We start from the raw sequence: 12754 nt of genomic DNA, 5'->3' as shown, positions 1-12754 counted from the left end.
GGCACTGATGGGCACTGATGGGCAATAATTGGCACTGGTGGGCGGCACTGATAGATGACAATAACGGGCACTGGTGGGCAGCACTGATAGATGGCATTGGTGGGCAGCACTGATAGGGGGGCACCACTGGCAGGCTCTCTGAGCCCTGTTTTCCATCCCTGGTGGCCATGGAGGGCATCCCTGGTGGTCATGGGTGGGCATTCCTGGTGGCTCTAGTGGCATCCCCTCCCCCCAGGGCTGCACTGGTAATCAATCATCTGATTACCAGCACAGACCCCCTGTTCCGTGAAAATTACCTACCCGTGAGAAAAACCTACCCTCGTCACTTCCGGTGCACCCTCAGTGTGTATAACGCGGCCGTTACATTAAAACAGCTGCCCTACAATATGAATCATCTCCGCTCCTTCCCCTGACACTTCACTGATGTCGGCTAGTAAATATAAAAGTGGCGGCGGGTGTATGAGAAGATACATAACGGAGCCGCCAGACGCTTTTATATTTAATAGCCCACATCAGTGAAGTGTCAGGGATAGCAGCGGAGATGATTCATATTGTAGTACAGCTGTGTTCATGTCACCGCCGCGTGGGTAGGTTTTTTTCACGGACACCCTAATACTTTCATACTACTGCGCATGCCCTGTAGTCAGCTCCTTATCTTTTTCATTAGGTCTCCGGGGCTCTGAGCATGCGCACTGCTGCGCTGCTCAGCTGTTCCTGCCCGGAAGTGACGAGGGTAGGTTTTTCTCACGGGGTAGGTAATTCTCACGTTACACCCCCCCTGTGATCAGTGAGTAATTAGAAATACTCACTGATCACCCCGGCTGCAGAATCGATCCTCTCCTTCTCCTCACACTGACAGGATCTGTCAGGAGGAGAAGAGATCGAAGCCGTTACAACGGCTGTATTGACATTACATGACGGCTGTGATTGGTCACAGCCATCATGTGATCAGGAGGGCCAATCACAGGGCCCTCCTGCCGAGTGATGTTGCTCTGTGTCCTAGGGACACAGGCACATCGAGATCGCGCCGCTACGCGTGCCCGCGGCGGCGCGATCTCTCTCCTTCTGAAGGACGTTCCGGAACGTCCATTCAGAAGGACGAGACTCCCACCCGGCCGTATATGTACTATGGCCCGGGTGGGAGGTGGTTAAAGTGAAAAGGGAAAAAAATGCTCTTTAATTATTCTGGTGACAGCTCAAAATTTTGGATGTTTAATTACTTTTGGTTCCAATGACATAGGTTACTAGAACAAATAGACAGATTGAATCTCCCCAATTGCGACATGAACTTTAATATAAACCTAACAGGGCTGATTTTCTACTCTATCCAAGACTCAAAACTGTTTTATCTTAATATACATTTTAAGTAATTTCAGGTAAACAAGAATAGTTTCCAGCTATGTGCTCCTTGTATTATTCTTTAGTAGTATAAACGGCATGCATATCTACAGTGAAGTTTACAAATTACCTCTCAGCTTGTGATAGGATAATTGATAAAAATGTGGGTGGGTCCATTTTTTGATCAGAATACTTTATTCCAATGGCTAGTGTATGTCCCAAGCACAAAAAAAAAAAAATACAAAGTTTTATACTTAATTACGTTCTCTGAATTTACCTTTTTATGTTTTCTTTTTCTTTTTTCCAAGTCGTTTGAACCCTATGAAACTTCTGATTGCTCTGGATAACAATGAGACTGCACATGGACATCTTTTCTGGGATGATGGTAACAGCATTGGTAGGTTTCAGTCTGATTATAATAAAAAGTATATTATCTGGCATATCTGGCAGTATTTGCAGATGATACTAAACTAGGCATGCCAATATCTTCTATGCAGGATGTGGAAACCTTACAAGCAGACCTGAACAAAATAACGGGGTGGGCAACTACACGGCAGATGAGATTTAATGTAGAAAAATGTAAAGTAATGCACTTGGGTGCCAGAAACCAGAAAGCAAGCTACTCACTAGGGGGGGAACCTCTGGGTGAGTCTAGGATGGAAAAGGACCTGGGGGTACTGGTAGACAACAGGCTTGGCAGTGGCATGCAATGCCAAGCCGCTGCAAGCAAAGCCAACAGAATACTGGGATGTATAAAAAAGGGGATTCACTCCAGAAATAAAGAGATTATTCTTCCACTCTACAAGACTCTGGTCCGGCCACATCTGGAGTATGCTGTCCAGTTCTGGGCACCGGTCCTCAGGAAGGATGTGCTGGAACTGGAGAAAGTCCAGAGAAGGGCAACAAAAATAATTAGGGGAATGGAGGACATCAGCTATGAGGAAAGACTACAAGCACTGAACTTATTCTCTCTGGAGAAGAGACGATTGAGGGGGGATATGATATCAATGTACAAATACTGTACTGGTGACCCTAGCATAAGGAGCAAACTATTCAGAGAAAGGAGATACAATAAGACACGTGGCCACTCACTAAAACTAGAGGAAAGGCGGTTTAACCTTAACCGCTTGCCGCCCGCCCGCCGTCATATGGCGGCGGAGCGGTGCGACCATTATCCTGGGCCGCCGTCATATGACGGCGGCACTTTAAGCAGGGCAGGCGCGCGATCGCGTGCGCGCCGCCCTGCACTGCCGGTGTCGGGGTGTCCCCGGGACACCCCCCGTCACCGGCAGGGGGGAAACAGCCAATGGGCGTGGCTGTTTCCCACGTGATCGGCTGTGTTCCAATGACACAGCCGATCACAATGAAGGCGCCCACAAGATGACCGCGCATGCGCGATCGGGAGCGCGCAGCGCGGTCATGTCGGTGGCACTGTGTTCCGTAGGAACACAGCTGTCACCGGCGGTAGTAAACAGTCACTGACAGTGACTGTTTACTATGTGATCGGCTGTGAATCCATTCACAGCCGATCACAAAATGTAAACAAAGAGCAGTAACTCAGTGTTACTAGCTCTTCTCCCCTCATACAGTTTCCAGTATGAGGGGAGCAGAGCTAGAAACAGTGAGTTACTGCTCTGTACACATGTCACAAAGTAAAAATCACACTAATAAAGGTCCCCACACAGTCCTCAGCCCCCCCCCCCCCAATGTCACCTGTCACCCAACAGTCACCTCATCAGTGCCCAGAAATTGACACCCATAACGTTCACATGTGAGCGTAGCGATCGCAGGCAGAATCACAGCGATTCTGCCCGCGATCCGGAAATCATTGCAAATCGCGGGACGCCTGTGCGTTGCCCGTGATTTGCAATAGCACCCCAAACGCTGTGCGATGTTGCCGCCATTTCCGCCTGCCGAATCACGGTAACATCGCGCAAACATCGCATGACGCCCAAAAAAGGTACAAGAGTTTCTTTGGGGCGTCATGCGTTGTTTGCGCGATGTTACCGCGATTCGGCAGGCGGAAATCGCAGCAACATCGCACAGCATTTGGGGTGCTATTGCAACTCACGGGCAACGCACAGGCGTCCCGCGATTTGCAATGATTTCTGGATCACGGGCAGAATCGCAGTGATTCTGCCCGTGATCGCTACGCTCACATGTGGACATAGCCTAAAGTTCACCGGTCACCAGAGACTGCCATCAGTACCGCCGTACACCATCGCCCGTCACCTGTCACCCATCAGTGACCATCGCCCGTCACCTGTCACCCCATCAATCACCGTCACCTGTCACCCCATCAGTCATCGTCACCTGTCACCCCATCAGTCATCGTCACTTGACACCCCATCAGTCATCGTCACTTGACACCCCATCAGTGATCGTCACTTGTCACCCCATCAATCATCGTCACATGTCACCCCGTCAGTGATTGTCATCTGTCACCCCATCAATCATCGTCACTTGTCACCTCATCAATCATCGTCACCTGTCACCCCATCAGTCATCGTCACCTGTCACCCCATCAGTCATCGTCACCTGTCACCCCATCAGTCATCGTCATCTGTCACCCCGTCAGTCATCGTCACCTGTTTGCCATATACATGCAATCACTTACTGACCGCCTAACGACTATATGCGTCGGCCATTAAAAGCTAAATACTGGGGTTATGGCAGCAGATAGCCCCCATAACCCCGGTATTTTTTGAAACGGCGGGCGGTCGGCTTTCAGATAAGGGTGGTCCCAGTGGCGGATTCGCCGCGGAATTACCCTTACGGTGCAGGGGAAGAGGTGCCCCCCCCCCTCCTGCCACGTCCCAGACGTTTTCCCAGCTTACCGGACCCGCCGGCAGCGGGGAAAACTATCCGGTCCCGGATCCTCAGAGACAGGAAGTCGAGTGAGGGCAAAATGGCCCTCATTCAACTCTATGGTCTTGGAGGACCGGAGCTACGTCAAAAGACGTTGCCTAGCAACCGGTTTAAAGGGCCGCTTTTTTTTTTTGCTTTTTTTTTTTCCTCTTTCAACAATTTTTTTTTTTTTTTTCTTTTTTAGTGTAGTTGTGAGGTGTGAGGTCTTTTTGACCCCAGATCTCACAATAAAGAGGACCTGTCATGCCTATTTCTATTACAAGGGATGTTTACATTCCTTGTAATAGGAATAAAAATGATCAAAACATTTTTTTTTTTTAAACTGTGTAAAAATAAAAAAATAATAAATAAAATAAATAGGAAAAAAAAAAAAAAAAAAAAAATTAAAGCACCCTGTCCCCGTTAGCTCGCGCGCAGAAGCAAACGCATACGCAAGTCCCGCCCACATATGTAAACGGTGTTAAAACCATACATGTGAGGTATCGCCGCGATCGTTATAGCGAGTGCAATAATTTGAGCCCTAGACCTCCTCTGTAACTCTAAGCTAGTAACCTGCAGAAATTTTTAAAATGTTGCCTATGGGGATTTTTAAGTACCAATGTTTGGCACCATTCTGTGAGCATGCGCAATTTTGAAGCATGACATGTTGGGTATCTAATTACTCGGCGTACCATTATCTTTCACATTATGGAAAAAAATTGGGCTAAATTTACTGTTTTCTTATTTTTTAGTTCAAAAAAGTGAATTTTTTTCAAAAAAATCGCATTTGGAAGACTGCTGCGCAAATATGGTGTGATAAAAAATATTGCAACGATCTCCATTTTATTCTCTAGGGTCTCTGCTAAAAAAAAATATATAATGTTTGGGGGTTCAAAGTAGTTTTCTAGCAAAAAAAATGATTTTAGCTTGTAAACACCAAGTGTCAAAAATAGGCCCAGTCTTAAAGTGGATAAATGGACAACTTTGTGTAAAGCGCTACTTGGATGTGAGGCCTATGTATGTGGCCAGGCTGTGAAAAAGTGTTACACATGTGGTATCGCCATACTCAGGAGGAATAGCAGAATGTATTTTGGGGTGCAAGTTTTGCTATGTACATGCTATGTGTTAGAAATATTGCATAAATGGACAGCTTTGTGTAAAAAAAATGTGTTTTCATTTTCTTTCCACATTTTCCAAAAACTTGTGGAAAAAAATGACATATTCAAAAGACTCATTATGCCTCAAAAATTATACGTTGGGCTGTTTGCTTTCCAAAATGGTGTCATTTTATGGGGGTTTCCATTGTCCTGGTGCTCCAGGGCCTTCAAAAGTGCGATAGGTTGTCAGGAAATGATATGTGTAATTTGTGCTCCTAGAATGCCGGACGGGGCTACTTGAATGTTAGGCCTCTGTATGTGGCCAGGCTGTGAAAAAGTCTCACACATGTGGTATCGCCATTCTCAGGAGGAGTAGTAGAATGTGTTTTGGGGTGTAGTTGCAAGTATACATGTGCTGTGTGAGAGAAATAACCTGTTAATACGGCAATTTGTAAAAAAAAAAAAAATAAAAAAAAATAAATCTTCATTTTGCAAAGCATTGTGGGAAAAAATTACAACTTCAAAAAACTCATCATGCCCCTTATCAAATACCTTGGAATGTCTACTTTCCAAAAAGGGGTCATTTGGGGGGTATTTGTACTTTCCTGACCTTTTATTGTCTCAAGAAATGAGATAGGCCTTCAGTACATCAGGTGTGATCAAGTGTGATCAATTTTCAATGAATAGCACCATAGCTTGTGGACTCTATAACTTTCACAAAGACCAAATAATATACACTTATTTGTTTTTTTTTACCAAAGATAAGTAGCAGTATAAATTTTGGCCAAAATTTGTAAAGAAAAATTACTAATTTGCAAAATTTTATGACAGAAACAAAGAAAAATGCGTTTTTTCACGATATTTTCAGTCTTTTTTTATTTATAGCACAAAAAATAAAAAACCCAGTATTGATCAAATACCATCAAAAGAAAGCTCTATTTGTGTGAAAAAAAGGACACAATTTTTGTATGGGTACAGTGTTGCATTACTGAGTAATTCTCAGTCAAAGTGTGAGAGCGCTGAAAGCTGAAAATCGGTCTGGGCAGGAAGGGGGTGAAAGTGCACTGTAGGCAAGTGGTTAAAGTGCGTAAGGGGTTCTTCACTGTAAGAACGGTAAGGATGTGGAATTCTCTTCCACAAGCAGTAGTATCAGCGGGGAGCATTGATAGTTTCAAAAAACTATTAGATGGACACCTTAAAGACCACAACATACAGGGGTATACAATGTACAACATACAGGGGGTATACAATGTACAACATACAGGGGTATACAATGTACAAAATACAGGGGTATACAATGTACAACATACAGGGGGTATACAATGTACAACATACAGGGGTATACAATGTACAACATACAGGGGTATACAATGCACAACATACAGGGGTATACAATGTACAACATACAGGGGTATACAATGTACAACATACAGGGGTATACAATGTACAACATACAGGGGTATACAATGTACAACATACAGGGTTATACAATGTACAACATACAGGGGTATACAATGTACAACATACAGGGTTATACAATGTACAACATACAGGGGTATACAATGTACAACATACAGGGTTATACAATGTACAACATACAGGGGTATACAATGTACAACATACAGGGGTATACAATGTACAACATACAGGGGGTATACAATGTACAACATACAGGGTTATACAATGTACAACATACAGGGGTATACAATGTACAACATATAGGGGTATACAATGTACAACATACAGGGGGTATACAATGTACAACATACAGGGGGTATACAATGTACAACATACAGGGGTATACAATGTACAACATACAGGGGTATACAATGTACAACATACAGGGGGTATACAATGTACAACATACAGGGGTATAGAATGTACGGTTAAAAGCAAACACACACACACGCATCATAGGTTGAACTGGATGGACTGATGTCTTTTTTCAACCTCACTAACTATGTAACTATGTAACTATGTAACTATATAGTGTACATTTTAGAAATAAAATTATATTATTTTGTTTACACATAGGAAACACTTGTTCATCACCCATTTATACATATTTTAACTGCAAATAAAATAACATGCACAGACTATAGTCCGTGAGCTGATTACACACATTTTGGCTATCAACCCCAAATTTTCACAAAAATCACAACCTCCACATTCACGCACAGTGTTTATTTTTCCCCTTTTCTCTGTGCTGATTTTATTTGGTTAGTTAATATTGTTGTTTACAATATACCTTTTAAATTCAGATGTCTATTCTTTTTTTTTTTAGACTCAATTGAACATGGCATTTATGTTTTCTATGAATTTCATGCAAGACCTGTAAGTATATGAGATATTAATATTGTTTAAATTAGGAATAAAACAGGAACAGAAAACTTTATTTTCCCTTTCAAGGAGTTAATTTTTTGATAGATACATTTAAAATGGTTATATTTAAGGTAAATGACCCAATTAAAGATTGAGAAGTGAGATTTATCAAGATTGGTTGGTACAGCCAGCATACCCATGTACCAAACCCCACATGCAAGACCAGGGAAATCCTGTAACACTGCTAGTCAGTGCTAACTCCTGCAGGCAGCAATCTCATGAGTATCACATACTAGGTGGACTCATTGGCAGGGTGATCTCCCTGGAGGAAAATAAAGTCCCTGAAAGCCCTGAGGGTACCCCCATCATGATGGGTGAAGACATGCCTGTTGGCCATGTTACTGGATTGGTGAATGCCCCTAGGTTTTATGGAGTTTGTAGCATTTTTTTCTAGGTGATCCTGTACCTAGGTGTTGCTTTTTTTTTTTTAGAGTGGTGGGCTTCACCAAAGTAGTGGTGTTCAAAAGGGGTAGTCCATACACATTTTCTTTGTGGTATGTTTTTGGTGGTTGCTTAGGAAAGAAGCATGTCTGACAGCTGCAGCTCCAGAAAGCCAGAAATTCCTTGGGATACAGCATCTGCACAGCACAGCTTATGAAGTGCAGCAAATAATGTGGACACCTGATCAGCTTTTGCCTGCCTTTAAGCGGGGGGGGGGGGGGGCGGAAATTACTGCAGATTATTAGGACCTAGAGACTGCCAGCAAGCTATGGCCTCTATCAAGTAGGGAGGGCCCCTTGCACAGTTCCGCCAGCAATGACTCCCCTAGGATTAGATTAGCTCTGAATTTTTGCCTGTATCAGGTAGTTCCACTTTCTCAGGGGCACAATCCTCCTTTGTATCAACAGAGGAATTTTGCAGCCATTTCTAATCTTGGAACCTCTGGGATGCAAACATGAGCCCTCTCCTTCCCCTCCTCTATTTTGGTAGTAGGATGAGGTTTTTGGTTAAAATTCTGAAGAAGAGGAGGATTGGGATTCCTCTGTAGACCTCCTTCCAGGAGGTTGTTAGCAAAATTCCTTCTTAAATTTTCTCTCCAGTGTAAATGCAGATGGGAGGAGGATCTGGGTGTCCTTTATAATGAACTTTGGGATTTAGTATTGCAGAGTGGCCAGACAGTTTTACTCTCTAGTAGGGATGATCGAACGGTTCTGGTCGACCATCGGTTCGACCCGAACATTGGCTGTTCGAGGTTTGGCCGAATTTCGAACTTTTTGCCCAAAAAGTTCGGAATTCGGCAACCAGAACCGACCAAAATGCAATGGTTCAGGAAATGGGCTTTAAAAGCCTATGATTGGACCAGAACCATCAGTAAAAGCCAATTGAGGGGGCAGGAGAATTCTAGGAATGTGATTGGAGTGACTAGGGGGTCCATAGTCCAATCATTAGTGAATACGCCCCTCAGTATATAAGATAGCCCCCGCCAAATTCCTAGCATTCTTATACGGGACATGGAAGAGAGTGGAATTCTGTTCTGTTTCTGTTACAAAGTGTCATTTAGCAATTTTTAGTGTGAGGAAAGGGATATCTAGTGTAGTTAGGGTGCTATTTTCCACTATAGTTAGATTTAATTTATTCAGTTTCTGTAGGGAAAGTGTTAAGTGTAAGGGGACCGTAGTGTAGTGTAGGGTTAACTGACTGTGACTGCTATGGCAGGGTGACAAAACCCTTCCATAGCAGGGTGACCGCTATAGAGAAAAGATCTTTTCTCTTGTGTCACTTTCAGAGCAGGGATATGGCTCCGCTCCTGTCAGCATTCTTTTTGCTGCAGGCGTTGCTAGTGCTTTTTTGAGGACATGTTTGGAGTCAGGCATGACATCTGAACATGTCTATAGGGGTATATATACACACACATGTCTGTATATATACACCTGCACATATATAGGTGTGAAAGGAGCAGAATACTATACAAAGAGTAAAATACATATAAGTGTGTGTGTATATATATACACCCCTATACAGAAGTTCAGATGTTTTGCCTGCCTCCTGCCTGAACTTCAGTATAGGGGTATATATATATATATATATATATATATATACACACACACACTGATATGTATTTTACACTTACACATATATAGGTGTGATAGGAGCGGAGCCATATTAGTGCAAATTATTTAATTAGCAAAAGTATAGTGTTCTGCTCCTTTCACACCTATATATGTGTAGGTGTATATATACATATAAGTGTGTGTGTATATATACCCCTACACAGAAGTTCTGATGTTTTGCCTGCCTCCAATAACCCCCAAAAAATGCTTAATACTAAACTGGCAAGGCGTGAAAAGAGCGGAGCCATATCCCTGTTCTATAAGTGACAAAATACAAACAATCTCTTTTTTTATGGTTCTGGACATGCTACAGAGCTGAAACTTCACAGGTACACTTTTTAGATCCCCCAGACACTAAATCCAAAAAATTTTTTTTTTTCAATAATTGGCTCTCTATCAAAAATGACAATTTTTAAGAACTTTTTTTTGTGTGATTAATAGTCCCTGGGGCATGACCCAGAACCCTAGGACTTTTTAGGGGCATTTATTGGGTTTTAGGGCTTCAAAATGGTGTTTTTTGATTACTGAAGTTCGGGTCCCATTGATTTCAATGGGGTTCTGAAATCCGGGCCGAACTTTCGGGAAGTTCGGATGTTTTGGCCGAACCGAACTTTTGAAAAGTTCGATCATCCCTACTCTCTAGGGAGATATACTAAAACTGATGCACACAGAATCTGATGAAGCTGGGCATAGAAACCAATCAGCTTCCAGGTTTTATTGTCAGAACTTAAAGTGTTTGTTACCCTAAATAAAAAAATAATTGAGATCCTGTTTCTTTTATAGCAGGTTAAACAGCACAGTGCTTGTGCTGTCTAACCTGCCCCTCTGGAAACTGTAAAAAACTTGGCTGATCCTGCCACTCCCTGTGTCCCCCTCTCTGTGCTGACCACGATAATCATGGCTATAGAGCCCTGACCACTGTGGTCAGCCTGTGTGCCTCCGTTATCCGTAGCTCTCTTCGATTCTCTCCTCCCTGCCTGTCAGCTTTGTGTGTCTGTGTCTCTCTGTCCCCCCGCTGCTGATAATAAACCAGTCAAATGTCACTTCCAGGTCCTCTCTCTGTATATCTCCTATCCTGCATTGTATAACTGCTTGTAAGAAACAATGCCTCTAAATACCTTTTTGAGAAGTGTGTTTTTGCCTGTCATGTGACTCCCGGCCGCTCTGATAACACAATCCAGGGCTACAGCAGGAGGAGCCGAGCAGCCAGCTCAGCAGTCACATGACTCCCGGCTGACGTCCTACACAGGTTAAGGTCCATTCCACCAGGAGTGTTAGTGCTTCTCTGCCTATTCGGCATTAAGCTACTGTTGTTCAAATTTGTAAGGCTGCTACCTGGTCACACACTCTTACTAATTCCTACCAGGTAGATGTTTATGCCTCTGCAGAAGCAAGTTTTGAGTGGAAGGTCTTGCAGGTGGTTTTGTAGTGTTAGAAAGGTTTCTTCTGTTCTGCTTTGTTTTTTCACCATATTATGGTTATCGCCCATTCCTCATGGAAATTGCTTTAGGACATCCCAAGTAGTCTTGAATTTGAATGTGTCCTGTGAGGTACGATTAGGAAATTAGGATTTTTTTAGGATACCTGTAAAATCCTTTTCTTGGACTACATCACAGGACACAAAGATACCTCCCTTCTTGTCTGTGTTCCTCATTGCATGCTACAATACTGCGACTTATAAGTCATAAAGTAGTTCAACTCTTGTGATATCTACTAAAACAAACCATATAACTCAAAATTATAATTCTTCCTCTAGCCTTTGTATGTTATCAAACACCAGTAAATTATTTATACCTATAGTCATGTGCTAACATTAAATTGCTAAAGCATGCATACATATACAAAAATAAATATATCCCTCTGTGCTCATATAACAGTGTGTGATTACTTTTCCAACAAAAAAAAATCTTAATTTGTCCATATACAACACATTAATGTGCTAGTAATCGAATAACCCTCAGTAGTACTCGGAAGACAAACACATGCAATCTTCTGCGTTCACACACCACTTTGTGAATCCCCTATTGTTACGACACCCCAAAGTATGAAAGGGGTTACAGTCGTCTAGGATAATCCACTCCCGAACACCCGGACAGCTATCGACCACTCCAATGCGCCATACATGAAGCACATCAATAATCCCCCCCCCCAAGTACGAGACAAGGCTCTGTAGTGAGGTTTGATCGAGAGTAACTCTCTTCTCTTTTATTGCAAGAAACACACACTTATATATACTTTGAGAATACCACATGAACAATGACTGTGTAATTACAGCCAGGTGAGCTCATTAACATGCTTATCAATAGTTTCAGACTCTATTAACATACTGTCCTATTTTAGACAAAAGCACTGAGTTAATCAGTAGACATTCTTTAGGAGGGGGCTGCTGGAAACAATCCCCCCCCTCCATCTGCAGCTAATACACATTGAATTTGCAGACATAGTGACAACCTCTTTAAAGGAATTTGGAGTGTAGCAGCTAAAACATAGGGGAACAAAGTCTTTTAAAGCCTGGTCCATAGTCCAAAGGCAGCAGGCGGGCAACCAGGCTCCTCCAATGCAATGGGGCAAGATTGGTCTCGTCACATCTCTCCCCCTTTCCAAAAAGACTAACAGGGTACCTGACCTCCTGCCGGTCAGTGCCCTCGTTAGTCCAGCAGCCCACCCACAAAGCAGAAAACACAGTACAGCCCACCCACAATAAATGGTCACTACACCTGGGTAGAGGAGAAATTTGTCCATGTCCAGGTGCCTCACCTTGGCTGTGTGGGAGACTGGCAGACTGCCTTGGTGGGTTGCTGAGTGGGCAGAGACCAGCGGTACTCTGCCCTGGTGCCAGCGCTACCACAGAAGTAGCCTGGTTGGAGACGGGTTGTTGGAGGGGGAGACCGACTGTCTCCCCTTTAGATACACCACCATGCTGCTGTGGCGGAAGACCGACTGTCTTCCCTTTGGCTAAACAGCCCTGTTGCTGGGGGTCAGGACCGACTGTCCCTACCCCCTGTGCTGTGAGTGCAGAGACCACGGTCCCATCTGCAC

The 12754-nt window shown here is 43.5% G+C and overlaps 1 protein-coding gene across 1 annotated transcript in view; it reads left to right on the top strand.

The window, feature by feature from the left end:
* LOC309550280 (maltase-glucoamylase-like) overlaps positions 1 to 12754 on the top strand; it is a gene marked incomplete at its 5' end in the record, with an annotated part of 526737 nt that overhangs the window by 366613 nt on the left and 147370 nt on the right. Inside the window, 2 exons of the mRNA XM_082250685.1 lie at positions 1647 to 1735; positions 7567 to 7616. Coding sequence (XP_082106811.1) covers positions 1647 to 1735; positions 7567 to 7616 — 139 coding nt within the window. The remainder of the gene's footprint in view (positions 1 to 1646; positions 1736 to 7566; positions 7617 to 12754) is intronic.

Source organism: Pelophylax lessonae (assembly GCF_965119305.1).
Source record: "Pelophylax lessonae genome assembly, chromosome: 3".
Lineage (NCBI taxonomy): Eukaryota > Metazoa > Chordata > Amphibia > Anura > Ranidae > Pelophylax > Pelophylax lessonae.
Note: the sequence above shows the minus strand (reverse complement) of the source record. Positions and strands in the feature narration are given on the sequence as shown.